General features: G+C 48.4%; 1 protein-coding gene across 1 annotated transcript; it reads right to left on the bottom strand.

Moving 5' to 3' along the window:
* Positions 1-3,681: 3,681 nt before the first annotated feature.
* GHRH (growth hormone releasing hormone) lies at positions 3,682-13,137 on the bottom strand. Its single transcript, XM_086331913.1, has 5 exons — positions 13,043-13,137; positions 8,727-8,827; positions 8,355-8,459; positions 5,998-6,117; positions 3,682-3,826 (listed from the first exon to the last, which is right to left on the bottom strand). Exons 2-5 carry the CDS (start codon positions 8,804-8,806, stop codon positions 3,811-3,813), a joined length of 321 nt encoding a protein of 106 aa, XP_086188039.1. The 5' UTR covers positions 8,807-8,827; positions 13,043-13,137; the 3' UTR covers positions 3,682-3,810.
* Between the last annotated feature and the right edge of the window lie 882 nt (positions 13,138-14,019).

Raw genomic sequence — 14,019 nt, 5'->3', positions numbered from 1 at the left:
GGTTGAAGTGGACTGCGGCCCTCAGAGGCCAGCCTTCTCCTCCGGAGGGGTCTTTTGTTCCCCATTGTGGGTATTGTCTGCTCCGTGGAGCCACCCGGGCTCCCTGTGGAGCTGTTCCCACGCTTCACATTCTTTCTTGGAGGATAAACTGTGGAGAGCAGGTGGTCTGAATGCTGTGAAACCCCAAGCTGGCTTTATGGTCCCGGTGTGGGAGACGGACCCACGGATACAGCACTGACGTGTCTCAGACCGGAAAAGGACAGAGAGGAGATTGCTCACCTCCGAGTCCCCATCAACTCCAAGATGCTGTGAATATTTTCATGGTTTTAATCCAAACACACATCCCATCATCTAGACATTTCACTTAAAATTTTTTTTATTTATTATTATTTTTAAATTTTATTTTTATTTACTTATTTTTTTGGCCGTGCGTGCCTCAGGGCATGCAGGATCCTAGTTCCCCACCAGAGATGGAATCTGTGGCCCCTGCAATGAAAGCACAGATTCTTTTTAAAAAAAAAAATGTAGTTATTTAGTACCTCTGAGTCTTAGTTGCGGAATGTGGGGTCTTTAGTTGCACTGTGACATGTGAACTCTTATTTGTGGCATGCCAGGATCTAGTTCTCTGATCAGGGATCAGACCCGGGCCCCCTGCATTGGAAGCATGGAGTCTTAGCCACTGGACCACCAGGAAGTCCCAAGGTCACCAATTCTTCGAAGAGGCAATGTGTTGGGATATGCCCAAGTAAAATGGTTCATGAAAAGAAAAAGTTGGGTAATCACTGACAAAGGTAACTCTGGACAGTGACTTCAACTCTCTGCTTCTCTTTATATTAATAGCAAAATTTCTCAAAAGAATTGACTCTGCCAGTGCCATCCAATAGAAATATAATGCAAGCCCCATTTGCTGTTGTTAAATTGCTAAGTCGTGTCCCACTCTCTGTGACCCCACAGACTGCATGCAGCGCACCAGGCTTGCAAGTTCCATAGGTGATTTGAAATTGTCTAGTAACCACAATAAAAAGGTAAGAAGGAAATAGGTGAAATCAAGCTTAATATATTTTATTTTAACCAAACTTATCAGATATTTTAATAGGTAATCAATATAAAACATGAATGAGACATTTGGTATTCTTCTTTCATACTGTCTTTGAAATCCATGTAAAGCACATCTCAGTTGATATTAGCCACATCTTGTGTTCAGCAGCCACGTGTGTTCAGTGGTCACCATACGGTACAGCCAGATCTCTACTCTCCAGATCTGATCCCTCTCCGACTATTTTCTCTTGAACCCACTAGAGTCAGACTTTTGCCTCCACCATGCACCCAATTTGTTCTTGCCAAGGTCATCATTGGCTTCCATGATCATTTTCACATTCGGTTCTCAACTGATGAGCCATCAGCGGCATTTGGTACAGTCCATCACTCTCTTGAACTGCTTTCTGGAATTTCTCTCATAGTCTTTCTGCTTTTTCTTTCTCAGTCTCCTTTGCTGGTTCCTCATCTTTCCTCCAGCCTTTAAATACGGAGTGCCCTGGGGTAGTCCTTGTACTTCTGCTATTCTATTCTTCTTTCTCGGTGATCTAACTCACTCTCCTGACTTTATTTTTAAATTTTTTTTTTAGGCTACAACCTCACAGCTTATGAGATCTTAGTTCCCCAACTAGGGATTGAACCTGGGGCCCCAGCAGTGAAAGCACTGAGCCCTAACCATTGGACTTCCAGGGGATTCTCTTTTAAAAAAAAAAGTTATTTTAATTTTTTTAATTAAAAAAATTAATTTCTAAAATTTAAATTAAATTTTAAAACAATTATATTAAAGTGTAGTTGATTTACAATGTTGTGTTAATTTCTGCTGTACAGCAAAGTGATTCAGTTATACATATATACTATTTTTCATATTATTTTCCTTTTTTTTTAAACTTTTTATTTTGTATGAATTGTAGTCAATTAACAGTGTTGTGATAGTTTCAGGTGAACAGCAAAGGGGCTCAGCCATACATGTACATGTATCCATTCTGCCCTAAACTCCCCATCCATCCAGGCTGCCACATGATTTTGAACAGAGTTCCATGTGCTGTATAGTAAGTTCTTGTTAAAAAATGAAAAAAAAAATTTTTAATCTCCTGACTTTATAGACCACCTAAAAGGTGACAGCTATCCAGACCTCTCTCCTGGCTTCAGACCTGCATACCCTGGTGCCTACTCAGCCCCCCTACTGGGGCCTTTAAAGGGCATCTCAGACTCAACATGTCTAAACCCCAACTCCTAATTCTCCCCCCACCTCCAAAGCTCCTAAATGGCGATTCCGTCCTTCCAGTTGCTCAGGCCTCAAACTTTGGAATTATTCTTAACTCCTCTCCAGTTCCCATACCTTATCCATCTACCCTGAGAATATATCCAGCATTTGACCCTTTCTGAGAGTGGCAGTAAATGCGAGTCAGATCATGTCATTCTTCTGCTTAAACTCTGCGGTGGCTCCCATCTCGCTGAGAGATCCTTTTGGTTCTTCCCACGGCCTCCAAGGACCTCCTCATGAGCTGGCCTCCCGCTCCCTCTTGGCCTCCCTTCCTCCGCTCTCAGCCTCACTGTGTTCTGGCTAGCCACACCGGCCTCCTGCGCCTCCTCCCTCCACACTCTTGCCTAGGGGCCTTTGTGTTGGGTTTTCACTGTTTTGAAAATGTTCCTCACCCAGTCATCCTCCTCTGAGTCATTCTCCTCAAGCCGACTCTTGAGGGACTTTATTCAAATGTCCCTCATCAGAGAGGCCTTCCCTAACCACTGCACCACATACTCATTCATTATGGTTAGATTATCCCCTCCAGTACTCCCATTGCCTTAATTTTTTGCTCTTTGCAATCACCACCATCTTACAAATTCTGTATTTACTTGTTTTTATTATTCTTTCCCCCATTAGAATATAAGCTCTATGCTAGACTTCCCTGGTGGTCCAGTGGTTAAGAATCCGCCTGGCAATGCAGGGAACACAGGTTTGATCCCCAGTTTGGGAAGATACCACATGCCTCGGAGCAGCTAAACTCGTGTGGCCACAATGACACAAGCCTGTGCCCCCTAGAGCCTGAGCTCTGTAGCGGGAGAAGCCACTGTGATGAGAGCCCACACACTGCAACTGAAGTAGCCCCCGCTCTCAGCAACTAGAGAAAGACCATGCAGCAGTGAAGACCCAGCACAGCCAAAAAGAAAGAACGAACGTAAGCTCTATGAGGCCAGCGGCTTTGTTTGCCTAGCACAGCACTTGGCACATAGTGGGATCTCTAGAAACGTTTGTTGAGTGAATAAATGGCATTGCTCATAGGTGGATGAGTCACCAGTGGATGAAGGATGACTTGGGCTCAGAGTAGTCGAATATGGTTAAGAGCCCACTTCTGGGCTGGGTCCCCTATAGTTGAATCCCAGCTCTCTCCTTGTTGGCAGTGACCACGGCAATTCACTTCACCCTTCTGTGCCTCGGTTCCTCATCTGTGAAATGAGAATGATGCCAGTACCTCCTGTTAGGCTGTGTAGGGAGTCTATGAGGTTCTACACGTGAAGCTGCCCAGCTGGCACTCTGAGTGTTTGGTAAATGTTAGCTTTTAAAAAAAAAAAGAAAAGCTTGTAATACCACTTTGGGAAATGGAACTCTGTAAGATGTGAAAAAATTAGGCTGAAGATAAAAGAAAATTGAAATGCAGACCAGTATGGGGGAACTTTATTGTATTTATAAAGGAAAAAGTAGGTCAGAAATTTAAAAGGATTAACCGGATGCAGTTGTGTCTCAGCTGCAGGGAGCAGAAAATAGAGGCAGAATCTTCATCCTTGGGAATTCCTATTGCAGAAAGAAAGATAAAGCTTAGTCTAGGGGCACCGAAACCAAGGCAAGGTAGGACAGGACACTTGGAACTAGGGTGACCGTGACTCCAATGTTGAGACTGACCGACTCCCAAGATGACCTCAGTCTTAGCCCCAGCTCTCCCAACCCACTCCTATTGAGAGCCTGGGCAATCACTGGCCCTTGAAGAAGCCACTTCTAACTCCCAAACAGGGGTAGATGAGGTCATTCTTTCCAGCACACACGTTCACCACATCCCTTACCATTTATCACAAATTAAATAATCCACTGTGCACGTACTTGTTTAATTTCTGTCTACTTCAGTGTGTTATGAATTCCATGAGAGCAGAAACCAAGACTGGCCCATCCATGCCCGTCCCCTCAGCCCAGAGCCTGGCCATCTTTGGATGACTTTTTGTTTTTTAAGATTTTTTTTTATATGGACCATTTTAGAAGACTTTACTGAATTAGTTACAATATTGCTTCTGTTTTATGTTTTCATGTTTTGGCCACAAGGCATATGGAATCTTATTTCCCAGACCAGGAATTGAACCCATGCCCCCTGCATTGGAAGGTGAAGTCTTAACCACTGGACCACCAGGGAAGTCCCTGGATGACTTTTAAGAGCTGGGAAGATGGAGAAACCTGAACTTATTAACTTAGAGGACTGTTATATGGACATAAAGCATGGTGGGTGTGAAAGGCTGCTAACTGCCAAATCATTCTACTCTTAACGTATTAATGTAAGAATTCATTCAGCAGTTCTGTTTTCTCAGCACCGCCCCCCCCCCCGCCCCCGCCTCATGTCCTGGGATTTGCAACAGTTGAGCTGGAGGGGGAACAATGGCTGGGGCAACCTCTGGGGCCTTCCTGCCGCTCTAGGACTTTCAGCTCTGTGAAGCCTCTAGCTTTTAACCTGCAGGAACCAAGCCTGCATTCTTAGGATGTGGCTCTCCTTGGGGCCACTCTACCCCACTGGGGCCTGGTGGGAGCCCTGAAGCAGGTGAATAGTGACCTAATCCCAGCATGAGAGGCACGGGGCTGGGGCGGTGTGGAAGGGGGAGGCATTATTCTCTAGGGACATTTATTTAAAAAAAGAATTCTATCCTCCAGGACCTTGGTGGTCATTGGAGCAAATCTGCTCCCTTCACAGAGGTGGGAACGGGGAAGATGACTGGCTGTGTGCAAAGACTTGGCTGCACAAGCAGACCTGGGGCTCAGGTGTCCATCCCGCCTCCGGGGTTGGTTCTCACCTCTGCTACGCTCTGCCTGTCCGCCTGCTGCGGCTTGCATCTCCCCAGGACAATACTTGGCCAGATCTCTGAGCTCTCGGTGTCTAATCAGGCTGGGAAGAAGGCGAGGGGGCACACGGAGAACTCTGCTGGGAACTGGATTTGCTTAATAGTTTGGGCTGGAGGTGTCTGGCAGAGTCACGCTGGGGCATGGTTGTGCTCACAGTTCAAAAATCAGGCTCTAAAATACAGCACAGTTTCTGCAAACAGTTGTGTCGTTTTGAAGAAATGGAGTTCGTGTGAAGGGCTCTGGGGAAGAAAGGCAGGTCTTGGGCCTGCCTAGTCCCTGACTTGGGGCTAGCTACTTCTTCTTCTTTGCCTCAGTTTTCCTCCTCTGTAAAATGGGAAAACTCACTCCTGATCTTCCCTGACTCCTACTAGGATTGTGAGGGTCAGGGAGCTGGGGAGCGACTGTCATTCCCATCTCTCCCTCTCACAAGCGCTACTCACAGTCCTCTACCCAAGGGTGTTGGGAGGGGCTGGTCTCCCTTTGATTTTACAGTTTGATGAACTTGGCAAGGGATCCAGGGCATGCATCTCAGACTAGGAGCATCAGAGTCCCCTGGGACTCTCGTTCAAATTCAGATTCCTGGGTCCTATCCCCAGGACTCATGAGTGAGGGACGTTTCTGGACACAGACACTGAGGCTGGCCTCTGGCTCCACTGGAGATACAGGAGTGGATGAGAGCCAGACTCCATCACACATGTCCCCCCTTCTTCTGGTTCTTGATGTATGGAAGAACGGACCTCGTTCCCAGTTTTCTTGGAGAGGAGGAGAGTCCTTTTCCTGGCTACCGTTGGGGACAGAAGCCTCTGAGGTCCCTCAATACACACTTGTGCACACCTTCACACTTGTGCACACACACATATTCCCACCTGCGCTCCTGCAGCAGGCTCACCAAGGTGCTCTCCAGTGCCATCTGCTGTTGGTCTGTCCACACGCCGTCCACCTGACGGCCAAGCCGTACCTTTGCTCCTTGCTCCTGGTTTCTCTCTCTGTTTGATTAGAAAAAGAGGAACAACAGAAGTTGCTGTTTGAGTAGGAAGTGGAGGAGGCCTAGGAAAGTTCAGGGCAAAGGGAGCAGAGTGGGGGTGCATCCCTCGGCCTATTGCGATATCTGGCATAGACTCTTGCACCCAGCTGAATTAGACTCAGCAGCGTTTAAGAAGGCAGTGTGTATAGGAGTGAAGACTATAGGCTGTGAAGTACACATTTGCAAAATATCTTCCCACAGATGACTTATTCAGCACAAAGGAGAAGATGTTAACAGAGGAGAAACCTGGCAGCCGTCGTGTTACACAAGTGATCAAAGTTACCATCACCAATGGGTTCCAATGGGTTACAAGTGATCACCAATGCGACAACTGGACAACACGCGCCTCCCGGCAGGATGCACCAAGAAGGACACATTACCTCTGTTGCATAATGTGAATCTATTCATGAGGAAGCACCCGGCAAGCCCAATATGAGGGACATTCTATGAAGAACTGCCCTTTACTAATAAAAAATGTCTGTGTCATAAAGACTGAGGAACTGATCCAGACTAAAAGAAACTAAATGCCACCTGGGGCTGGACTGAGTCCTGGATGAGGAAGATCAGTAATTGTTACAGGGACTTCCCTGGTGGTCCAGTGGCTAAGAATCCACCTTGCAGTGTAGGCGACATGAGCTCAATCCCTGATGGGGGAACTAAGATCCTACACGCCGCAGAGCAACTGAGCCCAAGCACCACAGTTCCTAAGCCCATGTGCCACAGCCAGAGAGTCCACGCGGCACAGTGGAAGAGCCTGCGTGCTACAACTAAGACCTCACACAGCCAAAAATATTTTAAAATTTTTATAAAGGATATTTTGGGACAACTAGTGAAATTTAAATATGGACTCTAAGTGATAATTATACTGTGATTATATAAGAGAGTATCCTTTGATTAGCTATTAGAGGAGACACACAAAAGAACTTAAGGATAAAGCGTCATGATGACTATAATTCACTCTTAAATGGTTCAGCAAAACAATAATACTCATAATCATACCTGAGTTTGTGTACATATGTCTAGACCTGTATCTACCCATATATATATATATATATATAGAGAGAGAGAGAGAGAGAGAGAGAATGGAGAAGGCAATGGCACCCCACTCCAGTACTCTTGCCTGGAAAATCCCACGGACAGAGGAGCCTGGTAGGCTGCAGTCCATGGGGTCGCTGGGAGTCGGACACGACTGAGCGACTTCACTTTCACTTTTACTTTCATGCACTGGAGAAGGAAATGGCAACCCACTCCAGTGTTCTTGCCTGGAGAATCCCAAGGATCGGGGAGCCTGGTGGGCTGCAGTCTATGGGGTCACACAGAGTCGGACACGACTGAAGCGACTTAGCAGCAGCAGAGAGAGAGAGAGAGAGAGAGAGAGAATGTGTGTGTGTGTGTATACATGCTCAGTCATGTCTGATTCTGCAACCCTATGGACTGTAGCCTGCCAGGCTCCTCTGTCCATGGGATTCTCCAGGCAAGAATAATGGAGTCGGTTGCCATTTCCTCCGCCAGGGAATCTTCCTGACCCAGGGATGGAACCTGCATCTTCTGCATTGCAGGCAGATTCTTTACCACTGAGTCATCAGGGAAGCCCCAGATATGGAGTAAGCAAATATAGTAAAAAAATATTAGGAATTGTTGACTCTTAGAGCAGGGCATGTTAAAGCCCTTTGTACTATTTCTGCAACTTCTCTGTAAGTTTGGAATTTTTTCAAAATGAAAATTAAAACATGTTTAGGCAGTCAGGCTGATTGGATGCTAATTTTGCCGCTCATTGCTGTGTGTCCTTTAGAAGCTATTAATGTAACTTCTGTGTGATGGGGGTAAGAGGACATCCTTTGTAAAGTTGTTGGAAACAGCACATAAGAACCTGAGCATAATGGCTGACACTGCCAAGGGCTTGCTATGCACTGTGCCAGGTTGTATATTGATGAACCAGTGCAAAGTCTTTTTTTCTGGTAGAGTCAGTCAAGTGGTGACTGCTGTCAGTGTTACTACTGGAGCCCAACTCAGGGACAAGCATCTATGCTCAATGATCACTTATCAGTTAAGGGTTAAGACAAGGTTTGACACTGGAGCCCTTCTGCCCTGGCAAGTCCAGAAGTGACAGCTGCTGTGCAAGCGAAGACACCAGACTTGGTTCCTCCAAATCATGATGAACCGAGGGTGCAGGGAGAAGTCACGAGAACGCTGGCTCACCCCTGCTGCCTGTTCATGATATCCTGGAGTAGCTTGCGGGCAGACAGCTGGCCCAGAACCTTCCGGTAGCTGTTAGTGAAGATGGCATCTGCGTACCGTGGAATCCTAGTAGAAGGAGTCAGAGGTCAAAGGGTGGGGTGGGAGGCCCAGGGGACTGTGCTCACTTGGTCTCTGTGAGGTCTTTCTGTCGCCTCTTGCCCTGCTCGTCCCCAGAGAGGGCTGGAACCAGGGCTGGGTGGTGACCTCTCTGGGGCTCAGTCTGCCACCCTCCCAGAGATGAGCAAGGGAGGCTGCCTGAGGACCCAGCTGGGGACCAGCTCGAGTCTGCATCCTCAAAGTGCCTCTCTTGCTTCTCTTGTCAGAACTGCTTACCTGAGAGGCTGGGAAGGCAGGGAACCGTGGGAGCCGCTGCTGAGGGTGAGGGTCACGAGGAAGAACACCCAGAGCAGCATCCTTCACCCCTGTGCTGGTACCTGGGAAATGACAGACAGGAAGAAAAGGTCAGGCATAGCCATAGACACTGAGATGCCCTCTGCTAGCTCTGGCCCTCGGCCTGGTCCGTGAGAGCTATGATCCTTGTCTTTTGGAAGCTGTGGGGTAGGGAAGACAGAGCAGACTTGAAGTCTGACACACCTGGGTTCAAGTTCTGCCTCTGCCAGTCACAAACTCTGGCCTCATTTTCTCCATCTGTAAAATGGTCATGATAAGGCTATGCCGCTGACCTCACAGGGTTGAACATACAATGAAAGACAATGGGGAAACTACCGCTTCCTACAGGGCATTCTACGTGGGACTCAGGCCTCAGCAAGGAATAATATAATAATGTGTGCTAAATCGCTTCAGTTGCGTCCGACACTTTGCGACCCACCAGGCTCCTCTGTCCGTGGGGATTCTTCAGGCGAGAAGACTGGAGTGGGGGAGGAGCAAACAGCTTCTCATATTTGCCTAAGTCCCCCCCTGCCCAGTGTGGCACTGACAGCGTTGAGTGGGGCTGACAGCTCAGGCTCTGAGTCAGAAAAACCCAAGTTCACATCCAGGCTTGGTCATCACTAGCTGTGCATCCCAGGACTAGGGGCTTCTCCTTTCCAGACCTCAGTTTTTCTATCCACAAAATGGACTCGATAACTGGACCTACTGCCTAGGGTCGTGTGAGCATGAACTGAGATGAGGCGGCTGACGTGAGTGGTTGGCACAGGGGGTATTCTTCACGCACCTCTGCTCTGAGGACCTGTTCAGAGGGCAGGCTGTCTTGTCTTGTGTGGAGTTGGAGGGAAGGGAGAATGGCTGTGCCTCTTGCTCCAGAAGTTTAGATTTTGTCTAAGAGTTTTAGCCCTGGAAGAGACCAGGGACCTGGGGAGCCCGGTGGCAGAACCATCTCATAGATCATGTAATTATTCTTAATGGGGGCCTGCTGACACCATTCTCAGCAGTTAGGAAGAATAGTCTTCGGGGGACAGAGCTGCCTCTGCTAGGGCCATGCTCTGCTATCAACCCAGACTGCGGGGTGGAAACCGCTGGGCTCAGGGAGACTCAGTCACCTCAGGGTCAGGACTTCCCATCTCCCAGAGGCACCCCCCTGTCAGCCGGATGTCCCCTCTAGGGGCATACAGACCCCTCCAGATGCTTGGCCAGCCCTGGAAAGGGCAAGAGACAACTCACAGCCCACCATCTCCCTGAGTGTCTCCATTTCCGGCAGGTCCTGCTCAGAAGGGATTTCCGGCAGGTGGGGCAGCCCAGGAGGAATCCACTTCCATCCCTGGGCTCACTTCTCCTCTTAGGGTATCACCCTCCGTCTCCCAGACACTGGGATCTGGACTAAACCCGGGAGGCCTTGAGATCCCAGGAAGCATCCCTGCGGACTGTTCACTGCTGCCTGAGACCCTTGCACCCCCAGAGCTGGAGGGTGCGAGCAGCCATCCAGATCTCAAACGCGAGCCCCCTCTTTGATGTGCTCCCCTCCATCCCCCTCCCCCCAACAGCCTATGGTCCAGCTTCAGCTCAAACACTGTGAGTGACAGGGAGCTCACTACCTCCAAGCCAGTGTGTCCTACTTCCAGGCAGCTTTTCCTGTTTGGAAGCTTTTCCCATTGTGTCAAGTCCAAGTCCCCTTATCCTGCAAATATTTGTTAAGCTTTTACCACTCTGGTAAGGATCGGGGCTAGAGAAAAGATGAGACCGTGGCCTCGCCTTTGACATCCACCAGCTGTGCCTCCCAGACCTTCTGTACCTTTAACCACAGGATGAGCCCTTTAGATGCGTTTTGCACCTGATTTAGACCTTGGCTCCCCAGACCAAGGATATTTAGCTTTCTGTCCTCATCACACATTATCACACCCATCTCTCTTTTCTAGACCTGCTCCTCTGCTGGAGTCTCCTAAACAGGGAGATCTTTGGGGGCAAAGGGGTCTCCTTGACATGACCACTACTTTTTCTGTCTCCCAGCTGCAGTCTGGGCTTTCTTGCCTTCTTTCCAGCTGCTCTTTCAATGACCTGAGCACATCCAAGCTCGCAATCACCTCTCTCACCTCTCAGAAGCCCTTGGCATTCCACTCCCTCCAGGGCAAAGCCCAAACCCCTGTTTTTGGCCTAAGCGCCATCTCAGCCTCTCCAACGCTTACCCCTTCTCCCAGGGATTCCCAGCCCCTTGGGCCCCCCTGTCCCTCACAGCCCACCCTCACACTCGCCCTCGGGAGCAGGTATCACGAGCTCTAGTTTTAGACAGCCAACGAAATGAACCCAGAGAGAAGGGCTTTTTTTCCATGGCCCTCCATCAAATTAGTCGCAGAGTGGGCACTTTAGAATGGGCCTCCCGCTCTGCGCGGCAGCCTCTTTGATACAATCCCCTATTCACAGGGCTCCCTATTCATGGTGGCGCTCCAGAATTCATCTCCTGCACATGGAAAGCAGTTCTGAGAAGACCGAAAGCGTTTGCTCTTTGTTACTGAGTCTCTGGGGAGGAGACAAGGGGGACAGACAGGAACACCTGCTTGGCTGGCCTGTCCCTGTGCACAGCAGGGGTTTGGGGAGCAGAAAATAACCTGAGATTGGCAGACTTTGGGAGTCAAGTCACAGGAAAGCCAGTAACCCCAGATCATTCAGAGGGAGGCTGGGCAACCTCATAATCTGGTCAACCAAGAAGCACAACATTCGCCCAAAACCACGTACCCCAGGGATGGATCAAAACACCATTGTAACTTCTGACCAGTGATAAGCTACTCCACGGGGTTACAAAATCCCATTGGACAAAGAGGGAAAACAACAAGAATCATCCAGTTGCTGGTATGATGAGGATAGATTGTGCCGCTAGGAATAAAAAAGTGGTCGTGGCAGACAGCTTCCACAGGGCGAGTCTAAGAAACTAGAATTCACTGAATTAAATCAAGCATGAGTCCAAGAACACCATCAACACCTCCTGGATGGTTCTGAAGGCATTTTAGCATTTATCGGCTGTCATTATGTGTATCAGTTAGCTCTCCACCATGCTTACAAACTAATTCCGTGATTAGATATATTTGAGGTCGTCTGGACTCAGGATAAATGGGCACTTAATCTACATTAGTTGGCACATTTTGCCAGACTTCATGCCAGGAATGCTCCAAGAATTCTGCAGACAAACTTTCAGTTAACAACAGAGGTAAGGTCTCAAGTACAAATCCAGCAAGGCCACTTTTGAACTTCTGGAAAAAAAACAATCTTTTACCTCTTTTAAATCTTCTGCTATGTAATTTAAGAACCCTAAAGCAATGATGTCCTGATTCACTTTATAAACTGTTTCACTGCTAGTGTTCCAAGTCAAAGGAGATCTAAGTTATTCATGAAGAAGCATCTTGAATGGTCATTCAAAAGAACACCTCACCTTCTTCCAGAAAGGGTTCGAGGCGGCTTGTGATAAAAGATACAAATACTTTAGGATCATTGAATGCTGGGTTGAGAGACAAACAGGGGGTAATAGAGTACTCCAAGGGCAGATAATCGTGTCTAAAACCTAAAGTAAGGCGCACAGCTACAATTGCACAAGAAAGCAAAATATTATCAATTTCCAGGCAATTACGTTGAATCGGTTCTGAGTGATCAGTGCAAGGTACTGATTTGCACAGCCACTTGGAAAGTGTCAGTCGCTCAGTCGCGTCCAACTCTGTACAACCCCATGGACTGTAGCCCCCAGACTCCTCTGTCCATGGAGTTTTTCAGGTGAGAATACTGTAGTGGGTAGCCATTCCCTTCTCCAGGAGATCTTGCTGATCCAGGGATCAAACCTGGGTCTCCCACATTGCAGGCAGATTCTTTACCATCTGAGCCACCAGGGAAGCTGTAGTCCATGGCAGAATCCCGTGCTTGACAGGAGAATCTTGCCAGGTGATGCATTTGTCCTGGAAGCCCACCTGGCACACCCTTGAAAAAGCACGGAGACCTCATCTGCCCCTGACAGCCCACCTGGCACCTGTCTGCTGCTACTACCCCATGGACTGAGGTTCAAGCATTCAAGACAACCTCAAAATGGTACCCACCGTTCAAAGCATATTCCCGAGCCCCTAACAAGGGGCCTCAAATGTACTCACCAGTCCAGGGGCAGAGAGGATGGCAGTGGGCCTCTTGAACGTGGGGCCTCTGAGTTGGTGAGCAGCTCAATGTTCTCACTCCCATCCAGTCCAGCCCCCAGGGCCACCCCCCGCCCCTTACCCGCTCACCTCCAAGGTGGCAGGTCTTCCTCTGCAGTGAGAGGTCGCTCCAGCTCCACAGGCCTCGGCGTCTGCTCCAGCGGCTGCGTGGCGCTCCCACCAATTATACCTTTATTTGCCTGGGCGTTGTTAGCGTCAGAGGGTCAATTACTCACAAGTCCGCCAAAGGATCATTTTTAGCATCACACTGACAAAACCTAATAGGGGAGAGAGGTTTTGCCCCTTGCAAATGAAGATTCATATCAAACTTTATCTTGGAGAGAAAGGACAGAGCGAGAAGTTATAACATTATTCCCAGAGGAAGCGTCTAATACTGCTCATCTAATAACTGGAGTACTCCTAACAGTGAGACAGCCAAGGGTTCATTTACTCTCTGAAATTAAATGAGCCTTTTAAAAAGTTCACATAATCTTGTTTTGTCCGTGTGCAACTTTATTTCACTTGACGACAGTCAACTTTACGGACGAAAGTGTTTTTTTCTCCCCTTAGTGAGGAGAGTTGTTTGCCATTTCCCTTGTCGCCCAATTATCAAAATGGTCCTCTATTTGGCCTAACCTCTTGCGGTCACAGGCCGGTGTAGGCAGCTGGCCTGGGGAGCATCGTTGTCTTGTGTCGAGGTGGCCAAAGTCGACAGCTGCCTCAGAGGGGTATGGAGTGAGAGGCAAGGAATGAGAAGTCTTAGGAGAATTGTACTTTCGGATTTCTCTAGCCTAATGCTAAAGAATCCTCAAGAATGGCATGAAAGTGTGGGAGGCAGAAGCCGTGCTTTCCCACACGGCTGTTGTCGAGCAGGGGAAATAGCTCTGAGCTAAGCGTCCAGACGCCTGCTGCCCTCCTGTGTCCATCCATCACTGCCTCGGTGACCCTCTGCAGGTTACTGGTACCCTCCAGGCCTCAGTTTCTTTACCATCAATTTCCTACTCCCATCCACAGAGAAACAGCAAAGGACAGTAGTTTTCAAGATTTTAAAAGAATTTGAAACCTAG

Source organism: Bos grunniens, chromosome 13 (assembly GCF_055505025.1).
Source record: "Bos grunniens cultivar Pamir isolate PY7600 chromosome 13, Bosgru_T2T1.0, whole genome shotgun sequence".
NCBI lineage: Eukaryota > Metazoa > Chordata > Mammalia > Artiodactyla > Bovidae > Bos > Bos grunniens.
Note: the sequence above shows the minus strand (reverse complement) of the source record. Positions and strands in the feature narration are given on the sequence as shown.

Coding starts and splice junctions, on each gene's coding strand:
- GHRH (XM_086331913.1), bottom strand. CDS start 8,806: ATGCTGCTCTGGGTGTTCTTCCTCGTGACCCTCACCCTCAGCAGCGGC. Junction 8,460..8,726: donor CTGCCTTCCCAGCCTCTCAG/GTAAGCAGTTCT, acceptor TCCTTCTACTAG/GATTCCACGGTACGCAGATG. Junction 6,118..8,354: donor ATCATGAACAGGCAGCAGGG/GTGAGCCAGCGT, acceptor CTAATCAAACAG/AGAGAGAAACCAGGAGCAAG.